Genomic DNA, 23,696 nt, shown 5'->3' with positions numbered 1-23,696 from the left:
TTATGTTTAAGTCCTGTATCCATTTTGAGTTTATTCTTGTTGATGGTGATCTAGTTTCATTCTTTTGTATGTATCTGTCCAATGTTCCCAACACCATTTATTGAAGAGACTGTCTTGATTCCATTGTATATTCGTGCCTCCTTTGTCAAATATTAATTGAGCATAGTGATTTGGGTTGATATCTGGGTTCTCGATTCAATTCCATTGATCTATATGTCTGTTCTTGTGCCAGTACCAGGCTGTTTTGAGAACAGTGGCTTTGTAATACAGCTTGAAGTCTGGTATTGAGATCCCTCCTACTTTACTCTTCTTTCTCAGGATTGCTGTGGGTATTCGGGGTCTTTTATTGTTCCAAATGAACTTTTGGAGAGTTCTTTCTAGGTCAGTGAAATATGCCGTTGGTATTTTAATGGGGAATGCATTGAACCTATAGATTGCTTTAGGAAGTATGGACATTTTGATGATGTTGATTCTACCAATCCATGAACATGGTATGTTCTTCTATCTGTTTACATCTTCCTCTATCTCTTTTTTCAGTGTCGTGTAGTTTTCCGTGTATAGGTCCTTTACTTCCTTAGTTAAGTTTATTCCTAGGTATCTTAATTTTTTTGGTGCGATGGTAAATGGAATTGCTTTTTTAGTCTCTGTTTCTATAAGTTCGCTGTTGGTCTATAGAAATGCCATAGATTTGTTGGCGTTAATTTTGTATCCTGCTACATTGTCAAATTCATTTATTAAGTCAATTAGTTTTTTAATGGAGTCTTTGGGTTTTTTATGTACAATATCATGTCATCTGCAAATAAGGATAACTTTACTTCTTCTTTTCCAATTTGGATGCCTTTTATATCCTCTTCTTGTCTAATTGCGATGGCTAGTACTTCCAGTACTATGTCAAAGAGGAGTGGCAATAGTGGGCATCCCTGTCTTGTTCCTGTTCTTAGAGGGAATGGTTTTAGTTTTTGCCCATTGAGTATGATGTTGGCTCTGGGTTTATCATATATAGCTTTTATTATGTTGAGGTATGATCCTTGTACTCCCGCCTTGTTGAGAGTTTTTATCAGGAAAGGGTGTTGGATTTTATCAAATGCTTTTTCTGCATCAATTGATATAACTATATGATTTTTATCTTTCAATTTGTTTATGTGATGTATCACGTTTATTGATTTGCAGATATTGTTAATCCTACTTGGTCATGGTGTATGATTTTTGTGATGCTCTGCTGGAGCCGATTTGCTAGAATTTTGTTGAGGATTTTGGCATCTATGTTCATGAGGAATATTGGCCTGTAATTCTCTTTCATTGAGTTGTCTTTATCTGGTTTTGGTATTAGGGTGATGCTGGCTTCATAGAAGGAGTTTGGAAGTGTTCCTTCCTCTTGAATTTTTTGGAATAATCTGAGGAGGGTAGGTTTTAGTTCTTCCTTGAATGTTTGGTAAAACTCTCCTGTGAAGCCATCTGGCCCTGGGCTTTGTTTGCTGGAAGCTTTTTGATGACTGTTTCAATTTCTTCCCAAGTCACTGCTCTATTGAGATTTTTAGATTCTTCCTGATTGAGTTTTGGAAGGTTGTATTTTTCTAGGAATATGTTTATTTCCTCCAGGTTGTTCAGTTTGTTGGAATAGAGTTGTTCGTAGTATTTTGTAACAATCCTTTGTATTTCGGCGGGGTCTGTTGTTATTTCACCTCTTTCGTTTCTGATTTTGTTTATTTGAGTCCTCTCTCTTTGTTTCTTGGTTAGCCTGGCTAGAGGTTCATCTATCTTGTTTATCCTTTCAAAGAACCAGCTCTTGGTTTTGTTGATCTTATGTATTATTTCTTTGGTCTCTATGTCATTTTTCTCCGCTCTGATTTTTGTTATTTCCTTCTTTCTGCTTACACTGGGCTTTTCTTGTTGCTGTTTTTCTAATTCTCTGAGTTGTAGAGTTAGATAATTTGTTACCATTTTTTCTTGTTTTTTTGCAATATGCTTGTAGGGATATGAACTTCCCTCTCAAAACTGCTTTTGCTGTGTCCCGTAGATTTTGAGTAGTTGTGTTTTCTTTGTCATTTGTTTCCAGGATGTTTTTAATTTCTTCCTTGATTTCTCTGGTAACCCAGTCCTTGTTTAATAGCATGCTGTTTAGTCTCCATGTGTTTGATTTCTTTGGATTATTTTTATTGTAGTTAATTTCCAGTTTTATGCCACTATGATCTGAGAAGATGCTTGATATGATTTCTATCTTCTTGAATTTGAAGAGACTTTGCCTATGTCCCAAAATGTGGTCTATCTTTGAGAATGTCCCATGTGCGCTTGAGAAGAATGTATATTCTGTGGCTTTCGGGTGGAATGTTCTGAAGATGTCGATTAATTCCATCTGGTCTAGTGAGTCATTTAGGATTTATATTTCTTTGCTGATTTTTTGTTTAGATGATTTGTCCAAGGATGGCAGTGGGGTATTAAAATCTCCTACTATGATTATATTGCTATTAATCTCTCCCTTAATGTCCTCCAGCAGGTTTTTTTTTTTTTTTATGTATTTGGGTGCTCCCATATTGGGTGCATATATATTTACCAGGGTTATTTCTTCTTGTTGGATTGCTCCCTTTAGTATAATGAAGTGACCTTCATTATCTCTTGTTATGCCCTTCACTCTGGGATCTAATTTGTCAGATATAAGTATTGCTACCCCAGCTTTTTTTTCATTTCCATTTGCCTGAAAAACCTGTTTTCATCCCTTCACCCTCAGTCTGTGTGCATCTTTTTTTCTGAAGTGGGTTTCTTGTAGACAACAGATATATGGGTCTTGTTTTCTTATCCAATCTGTTACCCTATGTCTTTTGATTGGAGCATTTAGTCCATTTACATTTAAAGTTATTATTGATAGGTACTTATTTGACGCCATTTTTATTCTATACCCCTGTGTTCCTTCTTTGCTTTCTATTTATTTAATTTTACAGTAGACCCTTTAGCATTTCTTACATTGCTGGTTTGGTGGAGATAAATTCCCTTAGTCTGTTTTTGTCTGTGAAGCTCCTGATTTCACTTTCAATTTTGATTGATAGCCTTGCTGGGTACAGTATTCTTGGATTCAGACCCTTCCTTTGCATGACTTTGTATATTTCATCCCATTCCCTTCTGGCCTGATAAGTTTCTGTGGAGAAATCAGTTGCTAGTCTGATGGGGGTTCCTTTATATGTAACTTTCTGTCTCTCTCTGGCTGCTTTTAAAATTCTTTTTTTGTCGTTGGTGTTTGCCAGTTTAATTATAATGTGCCTTGGGGTCGGTTTTCTGGGGTTCATTTTGCTTGGGACTCTGCGAGCATCTTGGATTTGTGTGGGGTTTTTCTTCTCTATCTCAGGAAAGTTTTCTGTCATTATTTCTTGAAATACGTTTTCCATACCTTCCTCAGTTCCCTTTCCTTCTGAAACCCCTATTATTCTAATATTGTTTTGTTTTGTATTGTCCCAAATTTCCCTTAGACTTTCCTCCTGCTTTTTAATTTTTTTTTTTCCAGAAGATGTTCTAATTGGGTATTTTTTTTCCATCTTGTCTTCTAGCTCGTTGATGCGGTCCTCTGCTTCTTCTAGTCTACTCTTGATGCTTTCTATTGAGTTCTTTACAGTAGCGATGTCATTTTTCATTTCTTCTTGGTTCTTCTTCATTTCCTCTTGATTCTTACTCATACTGTCAAAATTGTCTTCCATTCTTTTTAGCCATCTTATGATCATTAGTCTGAATTCTTGCTCTGGTAGGTTGCTTGCCTCTATCTCGTTTACTTCCTTTTCTGGTGAAGCCTGCTTTTCTTTCATATGCGGGCTGTTTCTTTGTCTCCCCATGATCTCTCTTGTTAGGATATCTGGTTATGTAGTTCTCTCTCTCCTGCTTTGATTTAAAGGCACAAAATACAACACAACTAGGTACAACACACAAGGCACTGAATAGAAATGTGTTTGCAATATTAATAACCACCAATAAAGGTGACTAGAACCCAGCTAACAAAAACATACAATCAAACAAAAAGAATAGGCAAATCAATCTTATAAAAAAAAGCATACAACTTCAGTATAGTTAACATTCAACATACAACTTCAAAGAGTTAGAGAGAAAGACTTTTTGTTTTGTTTTGTTTTTAGGACAGCGGCGAGGAGGTGTGAATGGGCTTGGAGCAGGGGGTTGGAAATTAGATATATACAAGTAGGGTGAAATTTTAGGAGGGGGTAGACAGAAAGAATGGGGAAAATCTAGAGCAGGAAAGGGTTAAGATAAACAGGGTACCAAAGGTAAAGGTTGGAAAGAGAGTGAAGGCATAAAGGTAGGGTTGAGATAGAATAAAGCGTTGGAGATGGAAAGATAGATAAAGAATGTAGAACTGTAATCCTGAAATAAAAAAATATATAATAAAATAAAATAAAAATAATAAAAATAAACAAAAGAAAAGATAAAAAAGGTAAAATAGTAGTAGTAATAATGTTGATTACGTATACAATGTAGTAATTTGAAAGATAAAATCAAGTGAAGAAAAAGAAAAAAATAGTTTCTTGAGTAAACATTGCAAATAATGAAAACAAAAATAACAAAAATTTAAAAATTAAAAAAATAATAAAATTTTAAAATTTTAAATAAAATTTGCAGTAATGAAGGTCATTCCCTTCCTCTATTGCACATGTGTCAAACACACGGCCCACGGGCCAAATCCAGCCCGCCAGGCCTTGCAATGTGGCCCGCACCGCGCTGTCATCACTGCACTCCGCTATCAGTTTATGACATTGTCAGTTTATGACTGTTCAGTACACCATTCGGCCCGCGATTTAGGCTGGATTTTAGATTTTGGCCCCTTCTCTGATTGAGTTCGACACCCCTACTCTATTGTTATGATCCAGTCCTGATTTTTAAGCAGGTTTTGCTTTGTTTTTATTACACTAGAGTCAATTTGTGAATTAGCCTCTGGGTGGCAGTGTTTCTAAGTTGACTTCCCAGACTCTAAAGCCTCTCCAGCTTCCCCCCCCAACCCCCACCCTCTCTGCAGCAAGAACTATGGAGGGGAGGAGGGGGCAAGTCCGAGCAACTGCAATCTCCTGCAACTCTCTGATATCCCTCCGAGCCAGATCCAAATGTGTTGCTCTTTAGATATCTCCCCTGTTAGAAGCCCCGTCCACTTTCATGGGTGACACCCCCCAACAGCCGGGGCTTCTACTTGTAATCACCACCCCTGTCCTCCAGTTTCCGTGCGCTCTGTGCACGCAGGCTTTGTCTTCGCTACAAGCACTCACCACCCTCTCCCCGCAAAATCTGACCTTTTCGCCGTGCGGTGGGGCACTCCTGTGAGGCCAAGTGTTCGCGCCGCCTGGGATCCGCGTTATGGGGGTCACAGCTGCTTGGTGGTCGCTGCGGCTGTGGATATTCAGGCCTCTGACACGATCCAATCTTCCTCTCAAGATGGCGAGATTTCCCCATCCAAGCCGGTAGGTAGCTCTGGGAAGGGACATAGCCCCGAGTGGGTGCTTCCCTGTGAGGGGCACCCCTGTCAGCGGCCCCCCAGCAGTTTCTTCTGGTGTTCGCTGTTTCCCAGCTTGCTGATAAACACTCACAGCACAAGACCATCAGCTGCTCTCTCTTTCTTCTTTGGGACAGAGCTCAGAATCCGCCCATCTATTCTTCTGCCATTTTGTCTCCCAAGTGTTGGATATTTTTAATCCTACAATCTAATTGGTAGTCCTTAATTCAGTTTAATAAAATATAGGTTCCTTTCCAAAGAAATCCCTGACAATGGTACATTGAACGCCTGTTTCCCTTCCCCAGCAGCCCAGGAGGACGAGGGAAGTACTTTAAGCTGTGAAGTCTAGCGGGATTGCAGTTAAGTGCTTTGGGTTCTATATGCTCGATGCAGCATTTATTACCAGAGTATTATGAGAGGAAGCTACAAGAACTCCTCATAATGCCTAACACATGTAGCTCTAATGTTCATATGGCTGGATCCATTCAACAGATTGGGTCATGTGCAGCTTGGGAGCCACTGTTATTAAGCTGTTTTGCCGTTAAGTAATGGTGCCTTGTTAATACGGTGGACGGGTGTCTTTTTTGCTCTCTGTAAATCTTTTTGCTTGTTTGTTTTGGCTCTAAAAGAATGTGCGGGGAGGACATACCTCTCCACAAATTAAGTGCTTCAAATAGCCACGCTGGCGCTGAATGAAGGAAATCAGGCTAGATAAGATCTTTGTAAAAGCATATGCCTATGAACTCTACATCACACCATCACACAATGCAAAGGAAATTGCCATTGTCCTGTGCAAATTAGGTGAACAAAGCACATAAAACACCCTGTCCTCGTTGCCAGGCATATTCCTGTGCTACTGAAGCTGGAATCTTGAAGGCTGAAGAAACGGTCAAAGTGACACATAGGCCAATCTGAGAGAGTGGATGTTGATTTTATAATGCAGTCTGGTAAAGTTCACCAGAGTGATGCCCGATTGTTTTATAATGAACAATGCAAATCATAAGCAATGAGGAATGCTGCCACTGTATTGCTGCTCCTATTGTTACCACTACTGCTGTTCTTGCTGCTACTGCTGCTACTGCTACTACTACTACTATCTCTATTCTTACAGCTATTATGACTACCCTGACTGCTGCTGCGTTACTACTACTACCATTACTGCTGCTGCTATTGTGACTCTTACCACTACTTCTGTTACTATCCCTACTATTATTACCACCCCACCACCCCATCCTCCTTAGTGCTATTAAATAATGTTTAAGTTCTTATAGCCATCAATTGTTCCATGTATTTTAGAGGCATTCATTATTTTAATCACCTCAACAACCTCACGAGGTACCCACATTATCCAAATTAAGAAATTGAGCTTTTTACAAATTGCTACCAAGTCACACAGGGTGCGTATATTTAGTTGAGACCTGATTTCAGAGGCCCTTCTGGCTCCAAATCCCTGTTCTTCCCCATTACCTCAGGCTTCCTGTGCTTGCCGGCCAAGGACATGGAACTCTGCAGGTATCGAGATGCCGCCTGCAAACCCTTACGAAGTACATTGAGCTCCTCGGGGGAGAATTGCCTCAAGGCCAAAAGCTGCCTCTGGAGTACTCCAAAGCAGCTTCCATATCCTGGAAACAGCAACTACAATCAAAGATAGCACCTTACAAACATCCTTCCTTTATTTAAAAAAATAATAAAGTAAAATAACTACTTCCATCAACAGGCCCTCCTAAGATCAGATACCTACATGTATCTGGCAATAAGCCCAGACATACCAAAACATGTATTATCTAGAGCCAAGACTTGAGTCTCACTGCATCTGCAGACAAGCACCTCATCTTAATAGACAACCCATTCACAGAGCAGGGACACTCCCCTGTTCAAGTGTCAAGGAGTCCGGAGAGCAGCATAAAACAGAGAGCAGCTATTACCTGGCCGCAAAGGCCCCAAACACACCCCGTGGTTCTGCTGGCCTTCAGTTTAGTCAAGCAGAACTCTGATGGACTCGCATTAAAAGTCAGTAGATATTTAGCTGACTTCTAAAATACGGGCAGAAGCTCATGCAAATTATTTACTGCCTATCCCTGGCATTCCTTTTGGACCTGACCAATGAGCTAGAGCTGGTTTCCAGGCAGCATGGCACGCTCATTCTCTAGCAGTGGGGGAACAACTAAACCCTCCTGTCCACAACAAAATTAACTCAATCTAGATTTATCAGAAGAAAATTCCAAACAGACCAGGAAAGCAAAAACCACCAACATCATCTCCATAATAACTATAAAACGGAAATGGGTTCTGTCTACAAAGAGGCTGTTCTTCTACCTCCTCTGAAACATCTTGACAAAAATAAGAGCTTTATGTACTAGCATGGGACAGATGATGCAAAGAAAAGTCTTGTGCAGCCGATTTCAGGGTCAGGAGGGCACTTCTTGCCAGCTCTCAAAAGGCAGAGCAGCACAGTGAACCATAAAATGCTCAAAGCCAAAGTGGTTCTCCATTCATTCCCCACCTTCCTTTATTCACAGAAAGTGGCCTGTCCCCTGCCAGGGTCAGATCTGACCTCTCAGAGGTAGTCCTTTTGCCCTCACAGGGCAGGTCTGGCCTGTGCAGGAGACCAAACAATCTGCTTAGTACCATAGGAAGAGGCCAAGAGGCCACCCCTCCTGCAGGACATTGATATTCCTGGAAGTGCCACCAGGAATGGCTGTAACCATTCTGTGATTCGAAAGGAGGTAGACTGAGAAGAAATCTAAATGGCAGAGCAGAAAAACAGACACAATCTGAAGCCCTAAGGATTTCACCTACTGCATTTAGCCTGCTGAGCTCACCAGTCTGGGAGGTATATTATCACCAGGCTCTTCGTTGCATTGAGTAAATTATATCCTTATTATGTCAGTTTGAGTTGGACTTCCCTATTGTACCCAAAAGCACACAAGAGGCATTTTCTTGAGATTCATCAGAATTCATTACCAACATTTTTATAAATCTGTTGAATTTCCATACCCATCTCCCTATACACTGATCTACAGGTAATATGGGGGAATAAAGTCACATTTAATATGTCTCCTCACCCATTTCCGTCTCCCTCTTTTGGATCTCTGAAAAAGTAGCTCCTCAGAGCACCAACCATAGGATCAGTTGCCCATTTTAAAAGTAGTAACTGGCCCTAACCAGTTGGGCTCAGTGGATAGAGCATTGTCCTGCAGACTGAAGGGTCCCAGGTTCGATTCCAGTCAAGGACATGTACCTCGGTTGCGAGCACATCCCCAGCTGATTGATGTTTCTCTCATTGATGTTTCTAGCTCTCTGTCCCTCTCCCTTCTTTTCTGTTGAAGACAATAAAATATATTTTTTTAAAAAATAAAATAAAAGCAGTTACTGGGTCCCTCCTGAATCCAGGTGTGGAGTCAGGTACCTGCATTTTCAATTAGCACCCTTTGATGAGCTCTATGGAAAGGGTGTCGCTGCCCCCCGAGGAAGAGGGACTAGGGGAGGAAAGGGACTTCTTCCAGGCAATGAGAGGCTTAGAAAGCAGTCAAAAACCTTTTTTGAAAATGTGCTCCATGCAAAAGACAGGCCAGGCGTTATCGGCTGAGTCAGGTGGGTGGCAGTTTAGCTTCCCTGTTTTTGAAGAGGCTCCTGGGAGTTTTCCAGGGGTGGTGTACTGTGCTCAGTGCCGGCGCACACAGCTTCTGTGAGGTGGGAGCAGGAGTGGTCGGCGTTGATAACTTTGACTAGTAATTGTGCCTTAATGTAAATATTATACCTATAGGTGCAGGCTTTAAATGACTCTGTCTGCATGGTGCTGTGTATTTATATGTATCCTGCATAAAAAAAAAAAATAAGGGTAACGGGTGGTCACATTCCAAAGAAATGAACACATCACCAAAGCGCCCCCCAGTGAATGCGGCCACCACACAGAACAAAGGATTAAAAGTAGGAGACCTACAGATTTCCTGGGCAGAAAGCCACTGGGAATGAGAAGGGGAGGTGTCTGAAGATGCAGAAGAGGAGCCTGTATGGGAAGCAGACATCTCTTCTCTTCCTCACATATTGCTCACAGACAACAATATGTAACACTTGAGATTGTAAACAACATAGATACAGATACTGTGTCCATGTATTTCCTATGTTGTAGACCCCACAGAATTTATAGCTAATGTTTTTAACACAATCACATATTAGAGTAAGTGATAAGATTGGGGGGGAAGAGGGGAACAAAAGGAATCTGTTAGCATTTATCTTGGAAATTTTCTTTGGTGGAATACTTTAGATTCATCAGCATTCACAGTCTTGCCTGAATTTTTTTGCCATAGACTTTTTTCCCCCCAAATATATTTTTATTGACTTCATCAAGGAACGGAGATGGAAAGAGAGGTAGAAACACCAATGATGAGAGAAAATTGTTCATCGGCTGCTTCCTGCATGTCCCATCCTGGGAATCTAGTCTACAACCCGGGTATGTGCCCCAACTGGGAATCAAACCATGACCTCCCGGTTCATAGGTCAATGCTCAGCCACTGAGCCACACCAGCTGGGCTTCAGAGACTTTTGAAGAGAATAAAAGAAATAAAAGGATGAAGGAAAATATATAATATAAAGATGAATGGCAGGATGGGATTTCTACTTTGATAGAAATTTAGTGAGAAATGATGCTATTTATATTCCTAGACACCTTGAGCTTTTTGACAAAAAAACTTTTTTTCAGAGCGAAGCTGTTACCTGTGAGAAGAGTTTTCTAATACCGATTTGTCCTGTAAAGGCATTAGAAACATTCCTTAGAGTTAAGATCTTTTCTTACTGGTGGTTTTTCTTCTTGGTGAAATCATAATCCTAGAAAGATAGATTTTTATTATTTTTCCCAGGTGCTCTTTTATGGATGCACAAAGCACTGATATTTCATAAGCAGATAAGCACAGAATAAGCATCTGTTGGAGCAGTGTTGCCTGGTGGGAAGGGCAAAAGCTGGAGAGCCGGACAGCCTGGGTTGAAGTTGTAGCTTCGGTACCTACTGTTGTCATCCTTCGCATGTCATTGACTATCTTTAGCATTTTGCTTTTTCGTGTGTAAATCTGAATGGCAGTGCTTCCTTCAGATGGCTGTAGTGAGGTAAGTCAGACAGTACACATTAAATCAGTTTGTAAACTGTTTATTGCTGTATTATTATCATAGAATCAATATACAGTAGTCCCCTATTTTTCTCAGTTTGAGTTACCCAGACTCAGCCACAGTTCAAAACTACTGAATGGAAATTTTCTGAAATAAACAAGTCACAAGTTTTAAATTGCACACTGCTCTGAGTAGCGTGATGAAATCTCGCTCTGTCCCCCTCCATCCTGCCTCGGACATGAATCATCCCTTTGTCCTGTACATCCACGCGGTGTACACTCCCAGCCCATTAGTCATCTAATAGCCGTTTCGATGACCAGATCAGTTCTGAGAGAGAGAGAGAGAGACCATGTTTACATAATTTTTATTATACTACATTGTTAAAATTGTTCTATTTTTTTATTAGTTATTGCTGTTAATCTTTTACTATGTCTATAAACTACACTTTATCATAGGTTTGTACGTGCAGAATAAGCAGAGTCTATCTAGGATTCAGTACTACCTGCGGTTTCAGGCATCCTCCGGAAGTCTTGGAACTATCCCTCCCGTCCTGGATCCTTGAGAACAACTTTAAAGTTGTCTATATCATCTTATCCTGAATTGTAATTATCATCTTATCCTGAATGATAATTAAGGAATATTTGATTCAGTGGATGTGGTAATAAAGCAGAGTTCAGAGAGACATTTCTGGAATAGTCTAAGCAAAGATAGGGTTTAAGATGGCATTGTACCGATAGTGAAACATCCATTTTTAGAGCAGTTGGGTAAGTTAGGTAGCTCAGGGGGTTGCCTTGAGGCACCATTTGAGAGAGAGATTTTGGAGACAAGCTGAATGAAATGCTTAGTTTTCTGAAGAAGGAATGGAGACACTTTAATTTATTGATTCTGCAGAGAGGGACCTTAATCCCAAGAAAACTTGAAGGAAGATGCAGGAAGAAGACATTCTCTGGAAAGACCAGGGTGCTGGGTGTACTGTGAAGTGCAAGAACATGGGGGAAAGAGAACTCACTTCTACAACTACTTAAAAAGTTAAAGGAAATCAGCAAATATTCAAGAATAGTTAACATTTCTCAGAGTGAATATTAAACTTCCTCCAAGGAAAACAACTCAATAGCTAAAGTTAGCCCTAACTTGGTGCCAAGAAAATAATGCTAAATTAAGGTTCTAAGAGAGATATGACTCAGTTAAGTATCATACAGTTCTCAACCCATAAACTATCCCTTTGTAGTTAAGAACATAAGAGATTACAAATAAATTTACTGATTCTTTCCTTAAAGAAAGGAAATACTTAAAATCGTGATTCAACTTTTTAAATTCCCATGTGCAACTATTATAGTTGCTGGCAAATACTGGATCCTTAATCATTTTTGTAAAGCCATTTTTAAATGTTTTAGTCTTAGATCCAAACAAATATTCCTAGAACTGAAGAAATTTTCTAAGTATTGGTACTAAACCTCTTTCGTCGAAATAAAAGTAACTAGAACTACTTTTAAAATCACATTATTTCTGTCATAAACATAAGGGCAAGCACACAAGAAAACATATACATATTATGTGAAAAATTGTGTGTATAAAGTTCAAATCCAATTTCATATAACCACTACCTAAATAATAGCTCTAATGTTAAGAAGATGCCTATCTTAAAAGGACTTTCAACAAATGTAGAGTATTAATTATTGCTCATCTCCAATTAGGATATAATTTCATTTTCATTATCTCATAGATGTCTACTTTCACCTATTAATAAACATTACTCTCTCTATCTGACTAAAGTTGACCTTAAAGTTTGGACTTAGTCCACAGCATCTATGCACATGTGTTTGATTTGTTGAAACATGGTGTTCCAAATATTTATTCATTTTACTTTGATGCTATTAACCCTGTGTGCATATGCAAAGTGAACTAGCTTTGTGAATGGCTACATACAGAGAAAAAGAAATATTTGTAGAGAAAAATAAATAATTTGAGCATTTGAAAAATACATAGTGTTTTTGTTTAAAAACTTGTAGGATAAGGAAACAGGACTGAAACAGATTGATTTTTTTTAAGTGACATTAATCTTACAATTTTTATTCAGCTTTTTTGCCTAAGGGTGAAATTTTTCCCAAATCTTAGGAAATCATAAAAATTGAGATGAAACACCAACTCAAGAGACTATGTATTTCTTTACCGCCGCCAATGTGTGACTGCTCAATTCAGAATGCTTTCTATCCCCAAAGTACAGCCATCTTTTATAAAATAAAAATGCCTATTAAATACAGTAACTCCATAGTACACCAAAGTATCATCTTAAAACTACCCATGGTTTTGACAACATTTCCTTCAGAACTGCATCTTTTTTTGCTCTATTTTATGATTTTTTAAAAAGCTTAATCATAATCTTTAACTTTCTAAAGTTAAAATAAAGAAATTTACTTTCTACCTGTATTTTTTGTGTGTGATAAGGAAGAAGGGATACTTTTTTCTAGATCAAAGTCTGCAAATTTCTTGTATTTTTTTCCCTTCCATGAACTCATCTTCCCTATAAGAAGGAAAAGGAATCATCTCTTCTTTTCTGTGATTATTCTCTGTACTTCATGATCATGCCTCTCGACTCTTAAGATTACCTTGGACATGAAAGATTACACTGAACATGCGAAAATTGGTCTAAAATTGTATTCTAAAGTTTCTTTTCTCATTTGTCGCCCACGTTAAACTATAGGCTCTTTGATACCAGGAAACATTTCTTATTCATTTTATATCCAGGACCTATCTGATCCACAGTTTATCAAAGACCAGTTGCAATTAGACGAGCCACCAGGTCAGAGTATAGAAGGTTGGCTTTTGACACTCATTAGGACATTGAAATCTTTGGATTTCTCATTGATCTTTCCCCTCCATTCTAAAGGTGTCTGGCAGGCAAGGGCTCCAAAGTATTACCCCAAATCTGTTTGCATGAGAACTGCTTTCAGATGGCTTGTTGCCATGCACACACGGCCTGATGTTAACCAGCACTAACTACTAGATGGGAATGTAACTATTCCCATCCTTGAACTGATGAAATGAGGCCAGCCACAGTGAGGGCATTTGTTCTAATAATCCAATAAATGCTTTTGAAATGAAGCTTATTTTTGTCTTTTGCACTAAAGTCTAAGATTAAAGCCAAGTAGGGTAGGAAATAAAGAACATCTCACCTCCCTCCCAATACCAAGCAGAAGTTCCAGGGATTTTGCCAAAACTCCCCATAGATTTATCACTTCTTAGGAGACTTTGTACATGGCACTACAAAATCTCTTTTGCACTATAAGGGCCAGATGTTACGGTTAAATTATAACCATACAGGGCTATATGTATACACATATAACACAGTCGTCTCTTAAGTGCACACAGAAGGCACAAGAAATAGAAATTATGATCCAACCCAGGCTTTTTCTAAGCTGGAGGAAAATTGCCACTAGTTACTCACGGTGGATGGTTTCTTCTCTTTTCCAAGGCCTCCCACCACCAGGGGGCAGGGTTGTTCTCAATTGAGGAAGCTATTAAACAGGAAGACTTCCAGCCCAGTGAGAGGGGTAAATGCAAAAGGGATGAGATTTGTATTAGTGACGACTGAGTCTCATACTCACCTTGTTGACCAACACTTGATCCGAAATAAATGCTTCAGACTTCAGGTACACCTTCCTCTTTAATTACCCAAAATATTTCTTAGGTAAGTGAAATAATTTTTGGACCACTTGGTGTTAGAGAATATCCTGAACTCAACTCCCTTGTATTGGTGTCAATAACTGAGAGCTGACTTTATTTTAGACTAGAGGCCCAGTGCACAAAATTCATGCATGGGGGCGGGGGGGGGGGCGTCACTCAGCCTAGCCTGCATCCTTTTGAAATCCTGAACCCCTCGGATATCCCTCTCACAATCTGGGACTACTGGCTCCTAACCACTAGCTTGCCTGCCTTCCTGATCCTCCCTAACCACCCTCTTGCCTGCCTGATCACCCCAAACCCCTCTGCCTGTCTGCCTGATCACTCCTAACTGCTCACCTGCCTGCCTGATCACCCCTAACCACCTCTAACTCGGCCCCTGCCACCACAGCTTTGTCAGAAGGTTGTTGGGCTGTCCAGTCTAATTAGCATATTATGCTTTTGTTATTATAGATTGAGTTAGAAATCAGTTTTCATTCCAAAACTTTTTTGAATAGCATCGATAATTGTTATATGCAGATTATTGGAGCCATCCAATTTCAGTGAAGAGTTAGAGTTCAGTAGGACTTGAAGTGGGTATGAGAAGTTACCTGGCTGGTCAAAAGGATAGCCATGATGTTCTTGAAGAAAGGCTGCAGGAGGAATGAAAAAATGAACCTTATCTATGGTATGAGCAAATCCCTCCTTTCACCACAGAGTCTGGCTTCCTTTGGCGAAATAGGTGTAAAGGAAAGGTGAAATTGAGAGCAGGACCTAGGTGGAATTCAGAGTAGGGCCATATGATGTTATCGCTATTTGACTGATTTTGACTGACAAAAATTCCAGTTCATATGGAGGTTCAATCTAACAGTGTAAGTCACACTGAATTAGTGCTGTGAAGAGGCTCTGCCTCCACCAACCCTGGTGAGATACAAGTCTGATGGAGGATTTGCATCTAGAGATCAGAAACTTCTATGTGACCTTCCCTGGACCTCTTGGTGTTCCACTGAAGGGCAAGGAATGTGTTGGAGCATCAGTGTTCCAGACAGAAGTGCCATTTTGTCTGCTTTTTATTGTAGGATTCCACGTAAGATCTGATTTGGAAAAGAAAATGAAGAGGTTCTTACGCCTTTTAAAAAGTGGCTCAGCCTGGCCAGTGTGGATCAGTGATTGAGCATCAACCTAGGAACCAGGAGGTCATGGTTCGATTCCTGGTCAGGGCACGTTGCAGTCTCCATCCCCAGTAGGGGGCCTATAGGAGGCAGCCAATCAGTGGTTCTCTTTCATCATTGATATTTCTGTTTCTCTCTCCCTTCCTTTCTGAAATCAATAAAAACATATTTTTTAAAGTGGTTCAAAGCCTATAGAGCATAAAATTCATTTGTTAAAGGGACCCAAGTATAATTCTTGATATTCTAGAATATTGAAGCTTTAAAATTGTAAGTCCAGAATGCCATGATAAGTGTGTTGAACACATCATTTCACAAAAAGCAGGGAAGAATTTCCATTCTTGATGAGGGTAGCCTCCCTTCAGTTGGGTTAATGTCATGAAGAAAATACGTTCGGAACAGCACTGAGAAACTTCAGAGAGGGGAAAAGCATATTTCTCCGCACATAAATGAAAGTCAATCTTGGCAAATGGTTATATATATATATATATATATATATATATATATATATAACCATTTGCCAAGATTTTTTATCAATGATGAAAGAGAATATTTTAATATTCTCTCTCTCTCTCTCTCTCTCTCTCTCTCTCTCTCTCTCTATATATATATATATATATATATATATAGAGAGAGAGAGAGAGAGAGAGAGAGAGAGAGAGAGAGAGAGAGAGAGAGAACCTTTTGAGCCTTTAAACTCCTTGAGACAAAGGGTCCAAAGGATGTTGTTCAAACCACAAGTTGAAAAGCACTCCTGCCAGTGTGCACACTGCTGGCCTTCGTGGTGCCTAGCCATGTATGGAGAATTTACCATAGAGATGGAAAATTACTTGTCTTGAGTCTGAGCTGCGTCTACTTATTCAGTTTGTTCGATACTTTTTTTTTTTGCTATAAATAATTAATCAATCTGGCCCAGAGTGCAGTTGAAGTAATTGAGCAATAATAGATCGATGTATTCACTGAAATTTTCATCAAGTGGTGGAGATACACTCACCAGTGAGTTCCGGCAGAAGGTGAAACTGTGAGCACTTGTGTGGATACAAACATAATTATAAGCCCCACTAATTCAGTGCTTTGGCTTCAGCATAAAGAACACCTTTGGGAGTTTAAAAACAAGTATCATTTCAGCAAAATTTTTAGTTGGCTACCATGTTTAATTTTAAAAATAACTGAGCCTATCTTGTGAGATGTTACTTAGTTGGCGAGCAAATTTAGAAATAAGAAATGAGAGTTATATTTTAGGGGCCTTTCATGTCCCCTGGAAGAAATGAGGGTTTTTATATTCTTCTTTAGTAAATAGCTAGGGGACCTGTCTTACCCTATGCTGCCATGAGAATGAAAAGCAATCACACGGACAAAGGCACGGAAGTACTTCTTGATTCAGTGAAGGTCTTATGATTTTAAAACAAAGTGAGCACAACTGCCTACTACTGGCTGCCAAACACCGGATATAATTAGGTTAAACTTCTGCTGAGAACAGAGATCCAAATGAAGAGCTATTTTCTTTCACAAGTCAACTTAAGTCCCTTTGCATCGTGATCATCCTCACTTTACTACACATTGTACCTCATTTAAAAAAAAAAATAAGTTGGTAAGCCCAGTTCAAGCCTCTTTTCATTTAATGTTGAGATTAGTAGTCAAATGAACTAATAATGTCTAGACCCTTTGTTAGGAAGGATTTTCTTTAAATTCCTACTAGAAGGGATGGCTTAGCTGTCTAAGCAACAGCTTTGAAATACCTAGACTCCCAGGAACCATAGGTTGGACTCTCAGGAGGCGAAGGGAGCCCCTTAATTATTCTGAAACAGCTGGGGTGGCAGGCCACTTCCTGCAAAAGTGTCTTTCTACAAAATCTGAAAAACCAAAATAGTGTGTGGACCTTAAAAACGCAATAACATTTCCCCTTTCATTTAGAGAAATCTGGTTTGCTCTATGATTTCAGAAGTAACTCTGAATCCTTTTGCACTTCCTTGGCCTGCCATATCCCTAAGCTATTTGCAGGCAATAATATTTATTTGCTTAAAGATTATACTTTGAATTTGGCTAAGGATTAACCTGCAGAGAACTACATGTCCCTGTGGTTTGAGAAGGCCCTTCTTAATCTACTTTTGATTGACAGGGTACATTAGTTCTCAGAGTTTTAGTTTAACATCATATTAATCCAAAGCATTTCTTCAAAGTCTTTTGTTGTTGTTGATGTTATGTCCTGGGAGGAGGCTCTCTTTCGCCCACTGTATTTTAGAAGTTTACTAGTGGTAAACGCCACTCCTAGAACGAGAGGTTTTCATTACAGGTTTCTGAAAAGTATAACCATCTCTTAATATATAGAATTCAACATCTTAGTGCTCGGTGAGTTTTGGGAGCCAAGTCGACAGGTGCTCAAACTCTCCAAACTTACCATGTGCACCCACTTATTAGAAACAGGATCTTCAGAATTGTCTAAATAAGCAACGTGGAGGGCTTTGCTCTCCATGCAATAGAACGGTTGCTATGAAATCCACGCCTTTAAAAGGGATGGATGTCCTCAGACTCTCCACAATCAGAACTGAGGAAGAGTCTCCAAGGGGACAGGCGGTCTGTGGGCCTGCCTCTCGTCCTCGGGGGTTCACTTTTTGTCTGCAGCCCCCACAGGAGAAGCAGAGCTTTGCTGAGGAAGCGGGCTCCCCGGGCTGCAATGGCAGCAGGCTCCCCGAGACCCAGTGGAGGAGGAGAATCTAGAGGTGGAAAGCAAGGCCATGAGGGTCAGATTCGACTTTTTTTGTTTGTTTGTTTTTAAAGGATGTGAATGAGTTTCCTCATTATTCAGCGGATGAGGAGAATTAGAAGACTTGAGTTTAGAAAATGGTCTTGGGGACATTATTTAAGTTCCCTGTGCCTTAATTTCCCTATGAGCCAATGGGCATATTCAGGCCTGGGTTCTTCCAGTCACAAAGGATCCGATGTTAAAAAATGGAAAGGATTTTAAGTTTTTATGTGGGAAATGCATGTGCAAAGTATTACTCGTTTTTTAAAGTGCTGGATAATACACTGCTAACCACACTAAAGATTAACATGCATGATTGATATTATTTGGTTCTTCATCTAAAATATATAGTGATCAACCATGATTGTAATGATAGGGACCCTGAGGGGCAACTGGTCTCTAGGTAGCAGCGTTCAGCTCTGGGCCAGGAGATGCCTCAAGGGAGACGGGAGACGGGAGTCTTGCAAGCTTGCTCTCCTCCCAGAAGATTTCCAGCCAGCGGCTTGCTTCCTTTCCCTTTTTTATGAATGGCAGTAGTATTGTGCTTCCGTCTGCATTTTTTTTCTCCCAGAGCCATTCATAAAAAAATAAAAACAAAATAACAACAACAGAAAGCTTTCCCGGCGCAGTCTGGAGCCAGTGGGTGCCAGAGGCTGGGAAAACATCCTGGCAGCCGTCACCCCGCGCAGCATTGAGAGCCTTCAAGGGTCTGTTTGTTTGGTGAAGTGCTGTGTGGAAGGGCGGGCAGCTGGTGGAAGCTGTGTGACACGGACTAGGCCGGGCGCCAGGGCTGGGAGCGTTTCAGACATTGTCTTTCCCCTCATTGAAGTGTCAGGACCTAATTCATGGAAAATTGGGGGAGCTGGCAGCCCTTGCAGAGGATTTCATTGAGCCCGCAGAGTGCAGGCGTCACGTGAGTGCAGGATCCAGCCAAGAAGAGGGGAGGGGGGTTTGGGGCTGAGCAGTAGGAAGCCGTCAGCCTGCAGGAATGCGTGCGGGTTTGAAGCAGTTTGGGAGTAAGTGCGTGCAGGTGGGAAGAAAGAGAAGGAAGAAGAGCGGCCTGTTCTGACACAGGAGTCTTTTGAAATAAACACTTCTCTCTCGGCGCACACTTGTGAATCCCCAAAGGCAAAGGAGTCCTCCACCTCCGTAGTTCATTCATTCCACCTGGAGAAAACATCATCGCAAAGCCTGGGCTTTTATCCTGTCAGCTCTCCTGTGATTTAACGTCAAAGGGGAGAGCTTTTTTTTTCTTCTTCTTCTTTTTTCAGGGCACAAAAGCATTTTGCCGTGTCTTTTCTGTTTAGTTTGTTCATCTTTAAAAAAATAAAAAATAAATAGCATCCCGGTGGTTTTTGTTTACCTGTACTACAGCAGCAGTAAGACATACACCGTCACAGGAATTCTGAGAGGGGAAAAAAATGAATAGGCACTCTTAGCCCTTCCATAATATAGTGAATGTATTCTAACTTCTGTTATTTGGGAGAACTGTAGCAATTTTCCCCCCCATTGGAACCGTGACAGCATGTCACTCTCCACATCAGAGTGGCTCAGGGGTGTTCTCAAACCTCAGCGATGTATAGACAGAATAAGGGGGACTTAATGGGATTCAGACAGGAGGGTGAGTACTGGAAGGAATCCATCGGAAAGTGGGGGCTTCGGTCTGCCTTTTACAATGCAAAGCATAGCTTAAATATTTTTCTAGTACTCTAATTCTCTGGAAATTTATTTAGGCTGGGTAGAAAATTTCCCTCAGGTGTTTGACTTAAAAGTGGAGAGTTTTGCTCTGCAAACAGAATTAAATAGGTATAGATAAGATAAAGACATAGGAATTAAATGGATATACAGAAATAAGACATTGGCATAGGTTGTATTTGCAAGTGACACCATCAAAAAAGTGAACAAACCCACCCGCAGAATGGAAGAAAATAGCTGCCAGTCATATTCTGATGAGACTTGTACCCAGAACATATAAGGAACTCTTACAATTCAGTATGAAAAGACAAGTAAATTTTAAAAAGAGCAAAAGATTTGAATATCATCTACTTCTTTAAAGAAGATATACAAATAGCCAACAAGCACATGAAGAAGAGATGCTTGACATCATTAGTCTTTAGAAAAATTCATATCAGAACAACAATGATATTCCACTTTACACCCAATAGGATGTTTAATGCTCTGGTTTCTCTTCAGACCGCATAGATCTTTCGCCTTTTACACCCAATAGGATGTTTAAAAGGCGGACAGTGACAATGTCTAGAGAAGTTGGAACCCTCATGTATTGCTGGTAGGAATGTGAAATAGTGCAGCTGCTTTGGAAAGCTACCTGACAGCTCTTCCAAAAGTCCCGTGTAGTTACCTGTGTGACCCAGAAATTCCGTTCCTAAATATATATGTTCATTTTTAAGAGAAATGAACGTGTATCCACAAGATCACTTACGTATACGTATGTCCATAGCAGCATTATTTATGGTAGCCAAAAGGTGGAAACAACCCAAATGTCCATGAACTCGTAGATGGGTAAACAAAATGTAGTGTGTCCAGAAATGACATGTTATTTGGCAATGAAAAGAAAGAACTACTAATACGTGCTGTGACATGGACCATCCTAGAAAGCGTTGTGCTGAGTAAGTGAAAGATGCCAGACCACAAAATACCATTTATTGCATGCATCCATTTACACAAATGCAAATTTATAGAGACAGAAAGTAGGTTAGTGGTGAGTTAGGGATGGAAGGGCAGCTAGGGAGGCAAGGAGAAATGGGGAGTGGCCGATAAAGTGTATGAGGTTTCTTTTAGATGAAATGAAAATATTCTAAGATTAGAGTTTGATGATGATTGCGCAGTCCTGTGAATATACTAAATGCTTTTCATTATACACTGCCTATGGGTGAAGTTTATGGTGTGTGAATTAAATCTCAATAAATCTTTTTCTACAAAACACAAAATATTAACAAATTAGGCCCGTTCCCTCCTCAAGTGTTTTTGGTATTCTGACAAAAAAAAAAAAAGAAAAAAAAGAAAATGAAATAAGTTAATTTCGATGTAGCTGGTATGCATGCCAGACTTTAATGGAGAATTGTTTTAACAGAGATAATCTGCATTTTTTTTTCCTTAACCATGAATAAAGAAACATTTCAAACCTTAACATTTTCATCATTATTTGCAGATGCATGTCCATATTTAAAATATGCATACTTAATTTTTTTTATTGCATATGTTTTCTCTTAAACTATAACAGTTCTTTTATTGTTGTTCTTTTTTAGCCACAACAAGTTGTTCAGAAGAAGCCTGCTCAGGTAAGAGATGGTCATTGTGAGTTTTCCTACCAATTAATATAAAAAGTGAAATGAAAAACAAGTCCCCAAATTAAACCTTTAATTCACAGTTTTCTATTTGGATTACATCAGCATTGCAGTATTCCTGACAATTTGTTGTGTCCATCAGAAATGCACAGTAGGAGATTGTCATTAAAAACACTACAAGATCAAGACCTTTGCTTAAGTGCTCCAGGCAAAGGTTTAAAAAGAAAGTGTTTATTTCAGTGCCTCGTGTCTAAAACATCAAATTGTTATGTGTTTACCCATCCTTAAGCATCTAATTGTGTTCTTCCACCAAACTATCCATGTTTCATTGACTTGATATGGGACTTACTAGCTGCAAAGTATTTCATGATTCATGCCTGGAAACATATCTGTTTGTTGAACTATTCCATAACATTAAATGATCCCCAAATGCCCCCCAGGGAAGGCTGGGAAACTGGAAAATTAAGTTACACTGGTTTTGCAGATTGATGATTCTCAGGTCTTGCTTCGATGACTGAATCATAGTCTCTGAAGTCTTGGGATACATCAATATGAAGAACCAGCTTTCCTTCTCTTGTCCCATATGACTGGAATTCCTTGTCCTGACTGTAATCCATACATGGAAACATGAGAATCATACTTATTGAGGAAGTATATCTTGAAGAAAGCAAAACTGAAGAATAGATTAATATATTGCCAAGTATGTGAGCTGTTATTAATGTATAAGGCTGTCCTACTGCTCTCCCCTTCTGGGTTTAAGGAGAAAGTCAAGAGATCCAGTTCTGTAACATGCAGAACTAGCTGAAGTAAGTTATTAAGCAGCATCATGGGTTACCAAGTTCTTTGTAGATCTCTGTCATATGATTTAAAATATATATGGGCCTTGGCCAGGTGGCTTAGTTGGTTGCAGCGTCATCCTATTGGTTCGATCCCCACTCAGAGCCAGCACGGGAGGCAACTGATGGATGTTTCTCTCTATATCCCTTCCCCTCTCTCTAAAATCAATAAATATATCCTCAGGTGATTATAAAAACAAAATCTATGGACTCTTTCCTAGAAACCCAAAAAATGTATCTTGGCATCCTGTTCTTTTGGGACAATGTCACCTTGTCTGGGAAAGATCACCCATATAATATTATGGGTTCACTGTTTATATTTTACTTTGTTAATATTTTTATTGATGTCAGAGAAGAAAGGAGAGGGGGAAAGAGAAAGAAATATCAATGATGAGAGAGAATCATTGATCAGCTGTCTCCTGCGCACCCTGCACTGGGGATCTAACCCACAACCTGGGCACTTGCCCTGTCAGGGAATCAAACAGTGAGCTCCTTACTCATAGGTCGATGCTCAACCACTGAGCAACACTGGCCTGGCTGTCTACTGTTTTTTAAGAATGCTGCTTGGAAGAGAATTGAAGCTTCTAAATATGTATTAGCATGTAGGAAATATATATAAAAAAAATTACACACCTGCTCATGGCGACTCCCATACCTAAAAACTGAAAGTAGTAGGAGGCACTAAAAAAATACCCAGTGTTTGAGTATTTGTACACAATATTTAACAAAACGAAATAATAACATAAAACTTGGCATGTTAAGTAGTATGTACCAAATATATTGAGCCTCTCACCCTTTATCAGTAAGAAAATCAAGAGAAAGTGAATTTATAATTCTGTGCATTTGAATCAAGGAATACTGCAGTGTTCACTGTCGCATCATAGGCTGTGAACCATAGCTTAATACCCCTATGTGGTTCCTTGGCAACATCTATTTAGTTGCTATTCTTGGTGTTATAAGGAAGATGTAACAAACAAAAACAGTCACTGTATCTAAGAAATGTGTAATCTAGTTCAGAGGTCCTTAACCTCATCTGCAGAGTAGAATAACCTAGTGATTATACATAGACACAGTAGATCCCCCTTATCTGCAGTGGATACGTACCAAGACCATCAGTGTCCTGGCCAGCATGGCTCAGTGGTTAAGCATTGACCTATGAACCAGGAGGTCAAGGGTTTGATTCCCAGTCAGGGCACATGCCCAGGTTGTGGGCTTGATCTCTAGTGTGGGGTGTGCAGAAAGCAACTGATCAATGATTCTCTCTTATCACTGATGTTTCTATCTCTCTCTCTCTCCCTCCCTCTTACTCTCTGAAATCAATAAAAATATCCTATATAATAAAAGCCTAATATTCAAATCGACCAAACGGCAGAATGACTGGTCGCTATGATGTACACTGACCACCAG

At 39.7% G+C, this 23,696-nt stretch overlaps 1 protein-coding gene across 3 annotated transcripts in view; it reads left to right on the top strand.

Moving 5' to 3' along the window:
- The window catches only part of HMGA2 (high mobility group AT-hook 2), a 140,153-nt gene that overhangs the window by 103,839 nt on the left and 12,618 nt on the right, over positions 1-23,696 (top strand). For all 3 annotated transcript variants that reach the window (XM_084877618.1, XM_084877617.1, XM_084877619.1), the window contains exon 4: positions 21,415-21,447. In XM_084877618.1, coding sequence (XP_084733744.1) covers positions 21,415-21,447 — 33 coding nt within the window. The remainder of the gene's footprint in view (positions 1-21,414; positions 21,448-23,696) is intronic.

Source organism: Pipistrellus hanaki (assembly GCF_964339955.1).
Source record: "Pipistrellus hanaki genome assembly, chromosome: 3".
NCBI lineage: Eukaryota > Metazoa > Chordata > Mammalia > Chiroptera > Vespertilionidae > Pipistrellus > Pipistrellus hanaki.
Note: the sequence above shows the minus strand (reverse complement) of the source record. Positions and strands in the feature narration are given on the sequence as shown.